The sequence below is a fragment of the Harmonia axyridis genome, chromosome 2 (assembly GCF_914767665.1).
Source record: "Harmonia axyridis chromosome 2, icHarAxyr1.1, whole genome shotgun sequence".
In the NCBI taxonomy this organism is placed as follows: domain Eukaryota; kingdom Metazoa; phylum Arthropoda; class Insecta; order Coleoptera; family Coccinellidae; genus Harmonia; species Harmonia axyridis.
The window spans coordinates 35,208,765-35,222,344 of record NC_059502.1 but is presented as its reverse complement, the minus strand read 5'-3'; the positions used below and the strand labels follow the sequence as shown (position 1 = coordinate 35,222,344).

Genomic DNA, 13,580 nt, shown 5'->3' with positions numbered 1-13,580 from the left:
ATCTATCAAAAATTGCATTTTTAGAAGCCATCGTGAGGAAACCCGTGTTTGACATCAACTGACATCACATTGTACACCCATAGATGATGCAATATTTTTTCACATAGCACAATAAATATCTAACTATTTTGATTTTGTACAATATATTGCGCAATCTTTCAATATAATCTACACATGTTCAATATTATTGCACAATTTCCATTATTGTACCATATTTTTAAAAGTCTATGGGCCGCATAAGAGTCAATAACATAGTTGATTGGTTTCTCACTTGATAATATAATTGGAAAGTACTATTCGAAAAAATTATATAGATTGAAAAGAGAACATGATTAAATACATTTCAAGAAATATTGACAGCATTATATTATGAAGCCAACATTGTCAGCAAATTTTATGAGGGTAAAAAAACAGATTTTTACAAATATAGTTCTGTTATTTATATACTTACATAAATTGAACTAATATACTTTTTTACAAGGAGTATTTCGAATTATCTTACTATGTAAGTGAATGAACAAATAAAGTTCAATTTCATAATGAAATAAAGCTTTCTTGAATCCTATATTTCCAAGTTTTTTTGATTTGAAACATAAGAGTAGATAATTTATATATTTTGAATTTGTTGGAAGTCTTGATGAAATGACAACATTATTATAAGAACTTTTTTCTCTCAAATACATATGTTAAATTATAATCTATAATATTCAACAATAACCATAGAGTAACATAAATTTAGTCAATTTTTTAATTTTCATTATGTTCAACAGAATTTCAAGTCATTCATTTGGTAATTATTCGTTTCACAATATATTTTTAATGGAAGATAGTAGTTGTTCATCTCATAACTCAATATCTAATGCCAATTGGTAAAAGTAATAAAACCAAAAGGAATAGTCAATAAAAATGAATAATGAACGAATATCAATTTTATAATTTTCTGGAAAATAAATTTATATTTATCTCAAAAATACACATATAGCCGACAATTACAAATATAAGGAAAGATTATCTTTCAGATTAGCATTGAAAAAATATATCCCACATTGGTAACCTTAACTTTTCAGTGCTGCTGATTTAGTTCAGTTCAGATTCTCTTAACTTGGTTCATAAAATTGTGATCTCAATGCTTTGTCATAAAATAAATATTATATTCTTATTAAATCTGAAATGTATAACAAATTGCATAGAAGGTGAATACCAAATGAAATATTTTTGATAAAGGGATTAACTTTTGTTATAATTTATTTTCATTATCAAAATGAATGAAAGAGTGTCTCAATTTGAGACTTTGAATAGGAAAACATGATAATTAAAAATAAAAAATATCGATATCTTTAGAATTTTGAAAAGCTTGTACTAAATCAACTTCTTAAAAATAAATATAAGGAATCATTCTAAGAAGTGTTAACAGATGAAGGACTCAAAGGAGATTCAGGTGAAACTGCACCACCTCCATTAGTAATTATAGGACTGTCTGGTGATGTAAGTAGAGAGGATTGTGCTTTGCTCCTAAGTTCAAATACTTGTTGGATGGCTTCTCTAAGACTCAGGAAGTTAGAGTCAATAATCCCTAAGAAAAAACAGGGTTAGAATTGAGAAAACTGGAAAAGAAGTATTCAATTGAATGTGCATTCTAATTGTAATTTCACACACACCAATATTGGACGACTGGCATAAAATCGAACGAATAGCAAGTGCTTTCACATGCACCTAACACGAGGTTATTGAATAATGATGATATTGAATCCTATGTGGTAGGTAGATCATTTAGGAATGGTGATTAGGTAAATCTTGCAGTTGAAAACATTTCTGATCAAATTCTTACTACTATTTCTTCTGGAAATCGGTAGAGGCCTTTTACCGATCTACTGTTTCCTCAACTTTTTGCAGTTTTCTCTGAATAAGATTTGTACCGTTGAAAAATATCTCTAATATACATTGCGTCCTAATTACGTCCTGGTAGAGATATTTAAATCCATTAGAAATATTCGCAAATATACGAGGTGATCCATTTAAGAAATCTCCCATACGTTGGATAATTTTTTTTGGGAACACCCTGTTTGAAAATAATTAAATGAATTGCAGAAATGAAGGTACAATCAGCCTGCTTTCAAAAGATGTCTGCATCTCTGTTAAGATTTCTGTCTTTAACTGTCTCTAAATTTTATTCCACAAAACGGGTCTTGCTCTACCAAGAAAATATGGAATTCATTATCAATATCAATAATCATTGCTTTCGGAATAATGAGCAAGCACGCACTATCAAAACTAATTTACCTACAATTTTACCGAGCAGTCAACTGAAATGGTCGGCCGTCCAAAATCGGTGCGTGTATTTAGTCATATAGGTATGCCACTTTTGCCCGGTAGCATTTTTCCGTTTCCTATAGGGCTAGCGCAACCAGGAGCTCTAATCCATTAGGGAATGGAGACGCGCGAGACAACTCCGTTCCCTATGTAGCTAACGCAACTCGCACATTTATTAACAATACTTTCTGCGTAAATGCTAACAAATTTTTGCATATACACCTGTATTGTTATATTTATGTTTAAAATGATAATTTAAATTTTTTTCTTTAGATCAGGATTATTTTATTTGGGTTTTTATTCAATTTCTCAATTTAGCTCTCTCTAGGTATGAAAGTAAATGAAAGCCGGTATTCGTACTAAACAAGAAGGTACCTGTGCAAAGTTATTTGAATATCTAATTTTTCAGAATAACAATCCCAATTATTGTACTCTACCTACAGAAATTTTATTGAATGATTAAAAATCTCAAATTGATATCCGTTCTTTTCCATAAAAATTTCTTATTTAGACTAAAGTTGATTTTGACTTATTTAGTTGATTAAATTACTTGAAAAAATTTAGTTCAAATGAATAAAAACCATCTGGCACCCCTTCCCTTCTTATATTGTGCAATAAGACCCAATACCTTTCGACTGAAGTAAAGTTGCAAGCACACTTTTCACTTAATGTTTTTGATGAAAAGGACGTCGTTTCCGTAATAATGCCATGATCATTATCGCTGTGTTTGTCTCGAATGTATGTCCCAAATTCGATGCTCACTGAAAGCATCTCGAGAACTATAAAAGACTTAGGGCCGGTTTTTTCACATGCGAATAAATAAATTTATATGATACTCACTATAGATAATATAAATCAATTAGTGTTTTACAGATATAGAGGAGAGTTGGTGTTTCTTAAATAGGAGACCAATATTTTTTAGCGCAGTTTTTTACCCCAGATTTTACGAAAATCATCGGTTTTTCAAAAATATTATCCGTTTCAGAGATATTGAGTTTTTTACTTAATTTTTTGATGGGACACCTTATATATAAATATTCTTCATTTATTTCGATATTATTCGATATAAATAGAGAAATTAAATAAAAACCCAACTAAAATAGGCCTGATCTAAAGAAAAAAATTAAATTATCATTCTAAACAAAAATAGAACAATATAGGTGTACTTATAGGCAAAAATTTGTTTGCATGTTCGCATAAAGCATGGTTAATAAATGTGCGAGTGACGCTAACCACATATGGAATGCTGCCCGGTAGCATTTTTACGTTTCCTATAGGGCTAGCGTAACCAGATGCTCCAATCCATTAGGAAATGGAGACGTGCAAAACAACGTTCCCTATGTGGTTTGCGTGATATTGAGTTTTTGAGTTAATTTTTTTGATGGGACAATGTCTTTTCCAAATTGCAGTCTCTTCAAATCATTATAGGTTTGACGCACAATACATTATTGGTGTTCTTTCAGTCAGCAAAGTATTCAGCGCTTCAACCACGGTTGCATCAAATCGTTCGTTCATTCAACGACTGAAACTGTCACTCGTTCTTTTAATCACCGATGTTTGCATCGATGGCTCATCGGATCCATCGACTTCCAGAGCCGATGAATGTGATGAATGAAGTGGAGGCGGTTGTTTTCCACATAATGATTGGTGGATATGTGTCTAACCTCAATGTTCTGTGACGTAACACTTCTTAACAGCATAGAACCATCAACTCGTTCTTTTATTCTACACCTGATGAGCCATCTGACAGCTCATCGTGTTTCAATCAGGGTGGATCTGATGATGAATAAAATAACACCACTATTGTGTTTTAGTCACAGCAGGAAATTTATTGACCCAATCGAAACACTGGCTGTTGCAATCCCCAATAGTCATTTTGGTTCTAACTAGTACCTCGTACTCGCTTTCAGTTGTCATATGTCATTTCAGAATTCGACATTCACCATAAAACTCTTTTATGAGACCTTCCATAATTTCCATTGCAATAAGACTTGATCACAACACAATGAAAATAAACAAACAGATAAACGTATGGCTTGAAGACACGAACGGCGCAGACGTAACATTTACGCTGTGTCCTGCGTGAGCGAACTATTCGGAGCGACGCGGCCAAAGCGAATTTATCAATCCTTGGAATATAATAGCGTATCCTACACGTCGTCGTATCGGTCGTAAAACTGTTTGACGCGATTTTCGCGCGATGTCCGCGTTACGCTGTGTCCTACGTGAGCGATTTATTGCGAGCGATGAGAGCAACGCGACCAAACGCGATATATCAAACCTTGGAATATAATAGCGCTGTCCTACGTGCAGTCGTATCGGTCGTAAAACTGTTTCAGGCGATTTCGCGCTCTGTCGGCGATCAAATTGTTTGATATTTCCAAGCGGAATTCGCGCGAACTTCAGTAGTTCTTGTTGATGCAGGCACGTTTACTTCGACCGCTCTACAATGAATGATTTAAACAAAGTTTTAATACTGGCTGTTAGAAATTCCAGTATACTCTGGGACAAGACTGATAAAAGATATCATAATCTACTGTTGGTGGATAGAAAATGGAGTAGAATTGCCGATGAACTGGGGGAAACAAGTAAGATTGACGAATTAACTATAGTATTATATACACTGAGAGAAGTGTTTATTTGATATTATCGAAAATGCATTATAGTTAATGAATCATTTATTGGATCTATGGTCAAACAAATATTAGTTTCATGGAAATAAATAATTCATTTGAAATCCCACCAATAATCATCATTTATTATTACACTTCATTTATTTACGCATAACTTATATTAATAATGCTGAAGAAATATCCATTTGAAGGAAATAAATATAGTTGAGGTTAATATATCATTGAGTAATAATAAATAAACCTTTTTTATATGTATCCATGCAGATTGAAAAAAATATTTCAATTCAGTAAAGGTTAACGTATTTCTTAGATTTTTTTTTTTTGGTTGTTTCTATATATAGTCAAATGTTCACTATATAGTCAAATGTTGTAGGAAGCAATCTACAATAACTGAGGAATAAATTTGGAGAAGTCCTTAATTGTTTATTTAAGTGGTGAAACTCTCCAAAATTCATTCGTTCCAAAAAAATTTTTTTTGTTGGATTTCTTTTTCTTCCCATTTTTCTGCGTCTTACAATTAGCATTTTTAAAGCCACATTTTCACATATGAATAATTTACGTTTTCTTGACCACCTCATTATAACTGTTTCTCTACAAGTGTATGACAACGGACTGATCTTCCGCAATGCACAATCCCAACCCAACCATATTTATGTCGCGTCGTGTCGCGATTGTAGATTTCAACGTTGGACAAAAAAAGTCGCGCTGCTCACATCGCTCGCGTAGTACATAAAATTGGCGTCGCTCGCGTCGTAACATTAGTCGCTCACGTAGGACATAGGGTTAGGTTATCCCTATGTCCTACGTGAGCGACAAATGTTACGACGCGAGCGACGCGAATTTTATGTACTGCGCGAGCGATGCGAACAGCGCGATTTTCAGTGTCCTACGTTGAAATCTACAAACACGACACGGCGAGACAAATATATGGTTGGGGTTGGGATTGTGCATAGCGGAAGATCAGTCGCGCGAAATATCAAATAATTTGATAGCGGACATCGCGCGAAATTCGCGTCATACAGTTTTACGACCGATACAGCGCTATTATATTCCAAGGTTTGATAAATTTGCTTTGGCCGCGTCGCTCGTAATAGTTCGCTCGCGCAGGACACATCGTGAAAGTCGCGCTGATCGCGTCGCCCGCGCAGTACATAAAGTTCGCGTCGCAACATTAGTCGCTGACGTAGGAATAGGGTTACTGTTCGGAATAGGCAACTGGTGTATAAGTTGCGCAAACCACGGGAACGGAGTTGTCTCGTGCATCTCCGTTCCACCTGGTTGCGCTGGCCCTATAGGAATCGAAAAAATGCGCAATCCAGTGACAGTGGCAGGCTGCTCACCGGTACCAATCAGTGGTCGGCGTGTTGTGAAAGGTACCTATCCCACATGTAAAACTTGGACGGCTGGTAATAAATCGGCCGTCCAAAATCAGTGTGTGTGACACTACGCTTAGGCATAGCTTCCTAAAAACAAACAGATTTGAATTCAATAAAACACTGATCAACTAAATAATTCAGTATGAATTTTGAAATAATTATATATAAAATTTAAAAAAAATTGACATGAAATCATGAGCTTTTGAAAGTTTGTTCATTCATATGTCTATTACGCCCTTGGAGACCACATATTATATACATACAGAAAAAACCTGATTATCTTGACAAATTGTTGTCGTTAGAAATTTGGATAATCAAACGGTAGAGGTCAAGGTACATATTATTGCACGAAGGTTCAAAAAGACTGAAGGATATCTTTATATTTATATAAAATCAATTGCTTACCTTTATGATCGAAATTATCTTCCCTCAAAATACATACAAGTGCCAAAAATCTGTTAACCTCTCTAAGATATAGAATTGTTCCATTGTTCAGCTTAATAAGACTAGAGCTCTGTTCATCAAATGCATTGGCATCTGGTTGTTCTTCTTTAATTCTAAATAAAAAAATTATATTAAAGCTCAGTGTTTCTCAGTTAGAATGCAAATCACATACAATTTTTGAGATATAAATGTATACAAAAGGTCTTTAATAGATTCGATTCGAACTTGATTGAAATTGATCAAAGATAAAATAATTAAACGAATTAATTTCCATTCATCTTTTAATCTTTGCCACAATTGTTTCGTCAATAGTGTGGCTTCATCAGATTATATTAAGACTGATATCGAAATATAATCTTTAAGAATGAATATATATATAATAATTTCTTTGTGACTCAATAATCTGTTAGATCAGATCAAATTCTGCATGAAGCAATGGGCAATAATGAGCCCCCCTATAAGATCTTTTTGATTCTTTGAATTTATTACCAAGCCCAAAAGAACATTGTCAAATGACCGTGTGCCCTATTATAGATGTCAGTAGGTTCAAGTAATCAAAAGACTATTGTACAGTGTTGTTCAATAAGGATTGACAGACAGGACCACAGTATTTGTTAATTACTTCTTGGTATGAACAATATGATTTTGACAATATCCTGTCCAACCTTATTTTTTTAATATTAAGCAACTTCTTGCAGTAGCTCTGTGAATGAGAAAAGAATATCTCTGTAAGCCTTAATTATGGGACTGATTGCTATGAGATAATCTTAATTATCCACGCATACTCTAATATTGATGTCAAGTGAATTTAGAGAAGGCACAGGGTAGCCCTCCAAAGGTATCTATGAAGGTGGTATCAATGACATTACTTTTAAACATGTTTTAAATTCGAAAATAGTCAGACTGATTGAAAAAGAATTCAAAATGAAGTTCTTTTCAGTCATTCTGTATTTTTCTCATATTACCTGAAAATATTAAATACTTACCCATATATCCAGGAAACATCAATAACTACATCGATCATATCACAGCACAATTCGTAACTTTGCATATCAACTGGTGTTGAATCAGTTGCTATGTATATTTTTGAAACTACATCAAACAAGAATGACTTCTCTATAGCGGAATTCTAAAAAGAGATCATTAAATGAATTCATTCACAAAAATGAAAATGGAAATACCACACCGTATTCAATATATTCAGAAGATTTTCTAAAATTGGTAACTGAGGAATTAATTTTTGAACTACTTTGGAGAAAGCCTCAAATATTGAGTGATCATATATAGATGTTAGATGGAAACTGAGATGAATGTGATCCAATCCTGAAATTTGAAAATGTATATAGAAAATTGAAAAAGAAACTGTTGCTTTAAAGATATTCTTTCTTTTTATATCACCAATACAACGTTTATTGAAAGTCCGATATTAAATATATGTATAGTGTTTTTATGGTGCGTTTTACAGCTTCGGATAATAACAAAGGTCTCTATAGTTTGCAAAGGAAATACAACAATAAAGATTTATAATAGATAACAAGGTTTTGATTGCCTTGTAAGACATTGACTTGTATAAGGATATGGTTAGGGTCCAATTTTTGTAAAAGCAGGAAAACTGGGCAATCATTGTCTATTTTATCATTATTATATTATTTTCGTTCACGTCAAATTGAAAGTAGAAATAAACATAATATATTCAAAAAAATACTAACCAGCATCAGTCAAATCATCAGTAGCCCTCTGATGAATATCCCTTTGAGATTCCATTTTGAAATCATCCCCAAGACCATCCACTTTGTGAATGAAAACTTCAAATTTGATATTAGGATTCACCTTATATGCCTTTGTTACTGTTACATTCAATTTATTTAATGCTTCCCCATAATCATCCTTGAAAGTATTAACAAAGGATTCCTTTTAATTTTTAATGATATATTTATTATTAGTTTTGTTAATAAACCATATATAATATAGAAAAATCTATTTGTTCACAATCTAAGGGTATGGTCCATATATCACCTTGGTTACTATGGTTAGTAAGTTGGTGGTCTGTATACTGGGTGTATCTGAATAACACCCAAAATATGGAAAGAGTGATTCTGTGATGAAAATTAAGGTGGGTATATGGTATAAAATTTTTTGAAAAACCTCCCCCGGAAAAGTTGCACCCCTCCGAAGATTAATAAAAAGATTTTCAACAAATATTATAATTGTATTGTCGGTATTTGACCGGTTATTGTTCATTGTTTGTTCGCATTGTTTTAGTTGTAAAAGTCTTAGCCTAGAAGAATCATAATTTGGTTGGCTCTTGTTCAAAAAAAAGGTTTCCAAGTGTGAAGTTTTATTGACAAATAATATTCACCAAGTTTTGTGTCCTTAGCTCAATAAATATGAAAGAGAAAAACAATTTTTTTTTGATAATTTTCGGAGGGGCGTAACTTTTCCAGAGGGAGGTCTTTCAAAGTATTTTTAACCAAATACCCACCTTAATTTTCATCACAGAACACCCCTTACATTTTTTCGGTGTTATTCGGGTACAACCTGTATATAAAATTCCTCAAAAAGCGGTGACTATTTCCTCAAACTTAGATGAGTTATTTGTCACCAGATCAACCGTATTTTATTCTGGTTAGGTTCGGTAACCACGCCCACTCATCTTGGCAGTTGTCATTTTAATTTTCAGATTATTGTTTATGAACATTTTCCATGACATCTAACACTCCAATACTTTGTTATTTAAATTATGAAATATATACCCTTCAGAGCCATCAAGAACTTTTAGTTGTTTAAAAATCAAAAGAGATTAACAATTTATAACCTCCAAAATTCTGTAAAAAAAAATTTTGTTGACCAATGACAATTGGCAAGTGTCGCCAATCACAATCCAGCTAGCCGATAGCCACTAGCACGCATAGGCGTGCAGAATCATGATTTGATTGTTGAATGTTTTATCAGGAATCCTTCATTTATAACTTCACAATAGCTTAATCATCAAACTGAGAAAAACACTGACCTTTTTGAAGTACAAAAGAATTTTCATAAATAAATCAGATTGTTAACTATTTTTGAGCATCAATTGACAATATCGAGATCAATCAAATTATCTTACACTAATACTTATGTGTCCCGTCAGACAAGGAGCGAGGAGTGTTGGAATCAAAACAAATGTATCAATTGTTGTAAATATGATGGAAAATGATTACTTTTTAAGAGACTTTTTTGACTTGCTTTTCATATTCAAAATATTTTAGACAACTACTACATTTTCGTTTTCCTCACATACGAGATAATACAATTATTACTAATTAATAATAGATAACAAGTTACAAGGCAATATCTGTTTCTGTTATTAATGTTCTAAGGAAGCAGGTTTTCTGATATATTGAAAATCATTAGTAACCGCTCTGAAATTCTCAACGATATATGAACCATACCCTAAATATGATATTAAATAACGTGCTTTCACTTGAATTCGTGGTCGAGAGCGCTGTGGAGAAAATAGAGTTTATTTTCTGTGATTACAAGTAGCTCTTAGCTTGTTCCCAGATTTGAAGTATGTAAACAAATGTTAGTGATATGGTACAAGCTAAGTACTACTTGTAATCTCAGAAAATCCACTCTAATTTCTCCACAGCACTCTTGACCACGAATTTAAATGAATGCTCGTTATATTTACTTACTTGTGCATCAATAACAAAAACTAATGCTCCACATCCACCAAATATAGTATCTGAATCAAAGGTAGAATCAATAAAATCTATTTGACCTGGAAAATCCCAGATTTGGAATTGGACAAAACTTGAGTTATTGATGTCTTCCTTCACTATTTTATTTGTGCTTTCTAAGAACAAAGTTTCATTTGGTGACATTTTATGAAACACTACTTTTTGTATCGAAGACTTTCCAGATCTGAAAAAAAACATTGCTTTGATTCAATGGATAATCACTAAAATCATGGTTACTTTAAACTATAAGCCATTTAGTATTATATTCAATTTGTTTAAGATACGTTCTTAGGGTGAGTTGGTTTGAAAATTAAATAGGAATGCACCAAAATGTTATTTCCTGACCTTCTCAAACCCATCAATAATATTCTAGGCTTATGCTCCCCTGTTGAAAGACTGACATCATTGTCCCCATCAAATCCATAGCCAAAATCTTTTGGGAAGGAGCTGGGATTGCCATCGAAACCCACACCTTCTTCATCATCTGGATAGGATGACTAAAATGATTTATTGAAGTATAAATTAGAAAGAACTATTATTTCATTTTCAACTACAAACCATTGGGAGAGAGAACCAAATAAATGTATTTCTATATCACAGCATTCGATTCAAGCAATCCACGACAAACAAATCAATTAAAATTCAAAATTTGTATGAAAATAATAGAGAATTCATAACCTCTTTATCTTATCAGATTGTCATTTCTGGCTTTGTGTCAAGGGGCGTGTAAATACCTCTATCGGTTTCATAGAACAACCAACAACCAGATCCTGAAAATATTTATTTTATTTAGTATTCTCTGCTGATAATAACTGATTATTTCTGAACGAATTTATGGTTGCAGCGTCTAGTGATCGAAAACAAAAATATATGAGGGTACATTATTTTGTTGTAAACCATTTGGTTATAAGAAAATTCATTTGACATCCACACAATCGTTCGAGACCATTCCGGACTCAAAATTCTAAAATTACAGACATTGTGAAGAATTGATATAGCGATCGGTTCAGAGAACGAACGCTCAAAAAAGAAAAAAAAAAGTAGTTTTATGGGCCAGTTGCACCATTTGCCTAAACATTGATTAAAAATTTAAACGTTGATTACTCTAAGATTTCTCAAGAGAAATCAGAAATTAATCAATGTATTTTAATCAATGTTTAGGCAAATGGTGCAACTGGCCCTATGTATTTCAATGAATAACATAGATTTTTAGATCCAAGAGGAAATCATAATTCGCTTAAAGTTAAACTAAAACCAATTCAACTATGTTTAAATTTGAGAACACTTTAAATAATTAACACATAAATATAAATGATAATAATCATAAACTTTCGAATATAGCATACTCTATTTAGTGGCGGATCAACATATAGAAGCAATATAAGAGCGCGCTGTTTATTGACGATATTGTTTTTGTGAGGATGCTTATCTGTTCAGTGAATATGAATAAATGGTATCAACCGGGAGCTAAGCGAAGGAGAAGAAAAAACAGGAAGAGCTATGCGACAAGCAGAAGTATTCGATATCTGCATTTCTACAGCCAGTTACATTTACCTCTACAATATGGGACAAGGAGATTAAAACCACAACATTGGAATTACATTACAAATTATGTGAAAAATCGTTTTAAAGTCTGTGCGTTGATAAATTAAATTAATTTCATGGCATTCAGACAACTTTTCAATTCTGAAAAAGTACCTAAAAATGAAATCGATTTCAATACAAATTATCTACATAGCTTTTTATTCTTTTAAATTTTTCAGCATCCAAAGAAAGTATTTTTGATAATAATGATACCTTCATTTTTGTTCTAGAGTTTTTTTTCACATTCATTTCATTTGACGAAAAAATTAGTTTTATACTCTGAGGTTTTATTTCTTTATTATATTTTAAGTTTTTGAATATCTATATTTTTTCTTTTATATTTTATATATTTCATTCTTCTTATATTCATTGACGAGTGTAATATACCTGTAAAGTATAAAGGGCAAAAAATAAATTGCTTACTTACTATATTTTCATATTATTTTATTTTTTATATAAATATTTCATGTTGATGAATTCATCTTTGCACCTTGTTAATGTTATATTTTTAGTACTTTTTATGTTCTTCTATTATTAAACTTTCTGATTATTATACATGAATTGAAGTTCTTGAATTCGAACCTACTCTAGAACACCTGAAAAATCTTTGATCTTGAAGAGGAGGAGCTCCAGATTTGCCTTGCGCCTCGGGTTCCCTGTTGTCTCAATCCGCCAGTAACTCTATTTTTAGCTTCCAATTGTACTATCCCGTATAGCACTAGTACATCCCCAAAACGTACTGAAAAGTGAAAACGTCCAGATGGGACCTAACGGACGTCCTGGGTAGTGGGTACCATAGATAAGGGGTCCTACGTTTGTATTTATTTATGCTGGGTACCCAACCCGACGTCTTCAGGAGAGGTTTTGGGGACTTCGCGATTCCGCGCGACTTTGTTTTTTAGGCAAGATATTTTAACAAGAGATAGTATTTTATATTTGGTTTTTGCATCTTTTTTCTTGTTTTTCCATCAGCATTTCATATCAGTGCTTGAAATATTTTCAAGTTTGAGGAGGTTAGTTCTGCAATGATAAAAACCAAAGGAAAGGCAAAATTCAGACATAAAAAAATAAAAATTATACAACCTGGTGCAATGTATATGTATAAAGAGATGAGATATGTTTAGATATTCTTCCCAACCCAGCCTTACAAGAAAAGCTGAAAGCTGATTTTGTTGCTTATCCTTTATCAATTATTATTTTCCCTCTATAATTTCGTGAGGATCTGCTGAAAGTGCTGAAGTTTGTAAACATAAGGCGAACAATTCTAAGTGTATTTTTGCCCAAATTTCCACACATAATAACATTACCGGCATTAAAGAACGCTTCTCCAAAATTGTTTGTTTTTTGGATAATGGATGATTATTCATAAATTAAAATGAGCCACCTTCAAATACATTACTATTATTTGGAGTTCTAAATAAAGGAAATATTCAGTTAAACTGAGAAATAAACTATTTTCTTTGTTCATCATATATTTTTTCTCAATAAACATCACATATAACCCCAACCAA

At 32.5% G+C, this 13,580-nt stretch overlaps 1 protein-coding gene across 2 annotated transcripts; it reads right to left on the bottom strand.

Moving 5' to 3' along the window:
- Nucleotides 1-592: 592 nt before the first annotated feature.
- On the bottom strand, nt 593-11,218 carry LOC123673212 (ras-related GTP-binding protein C). Of its 2 annotated transcripts, none has more exons than XM_045607680.1 (8): nt 11,044-11,218; nt 10,831-10,982; nt 10,441-10,669; nt 8,473-8,674; nt 7,950-8,086; nt 7,750-7,892; nt 6,725-6,876; nt 593-1,573 (listed from the first exon to the last, which is right to left on the bottom strand). In XM_045607680.1, exons 1-8 carry the CDS (start codon nt 11,044-11,046, stop codon nt 1,398-1,400), a joined length of 1,194 nt encoding a protein of 397 aa, XP_045463636.1. In that variant the 5' UTR covers nt 11,047-11,218; the 3' UTR covers nt 593-1,397. The 2 variants fall into 2 exon arrangements, with proteins under 2 accessions (XP_045463636.1, XP_045463637.1); XM_045607681.1 differs by having other exon boundaries at nt 831-1,573; nt 8,473-8,650; nt 11,044-11,215.
- Between the last annotated feature and the right edge of the window lie 2,362 nt (nt 11,219-13,580).

Excerpts from the sequence above, each read along its gene's own strand:
- LOC123673212 (XM_045607680.1), bottom strand. Across the intron at positions 8,087-8,472 it reads TGATGATTTGACTGATGCTG|GATTGGATCACATTCATCTC; the intron begins GTTAGTATTTTT and ends TTCAAATTTCAG. Across the intron at positions 1,574-6,724 it reads AGATAATTTCGATCATAAAG|GGATTATTGACTCTAACTTC; the intron begins GTAAGCAATTGA and ends GTTTTTTCTTAG.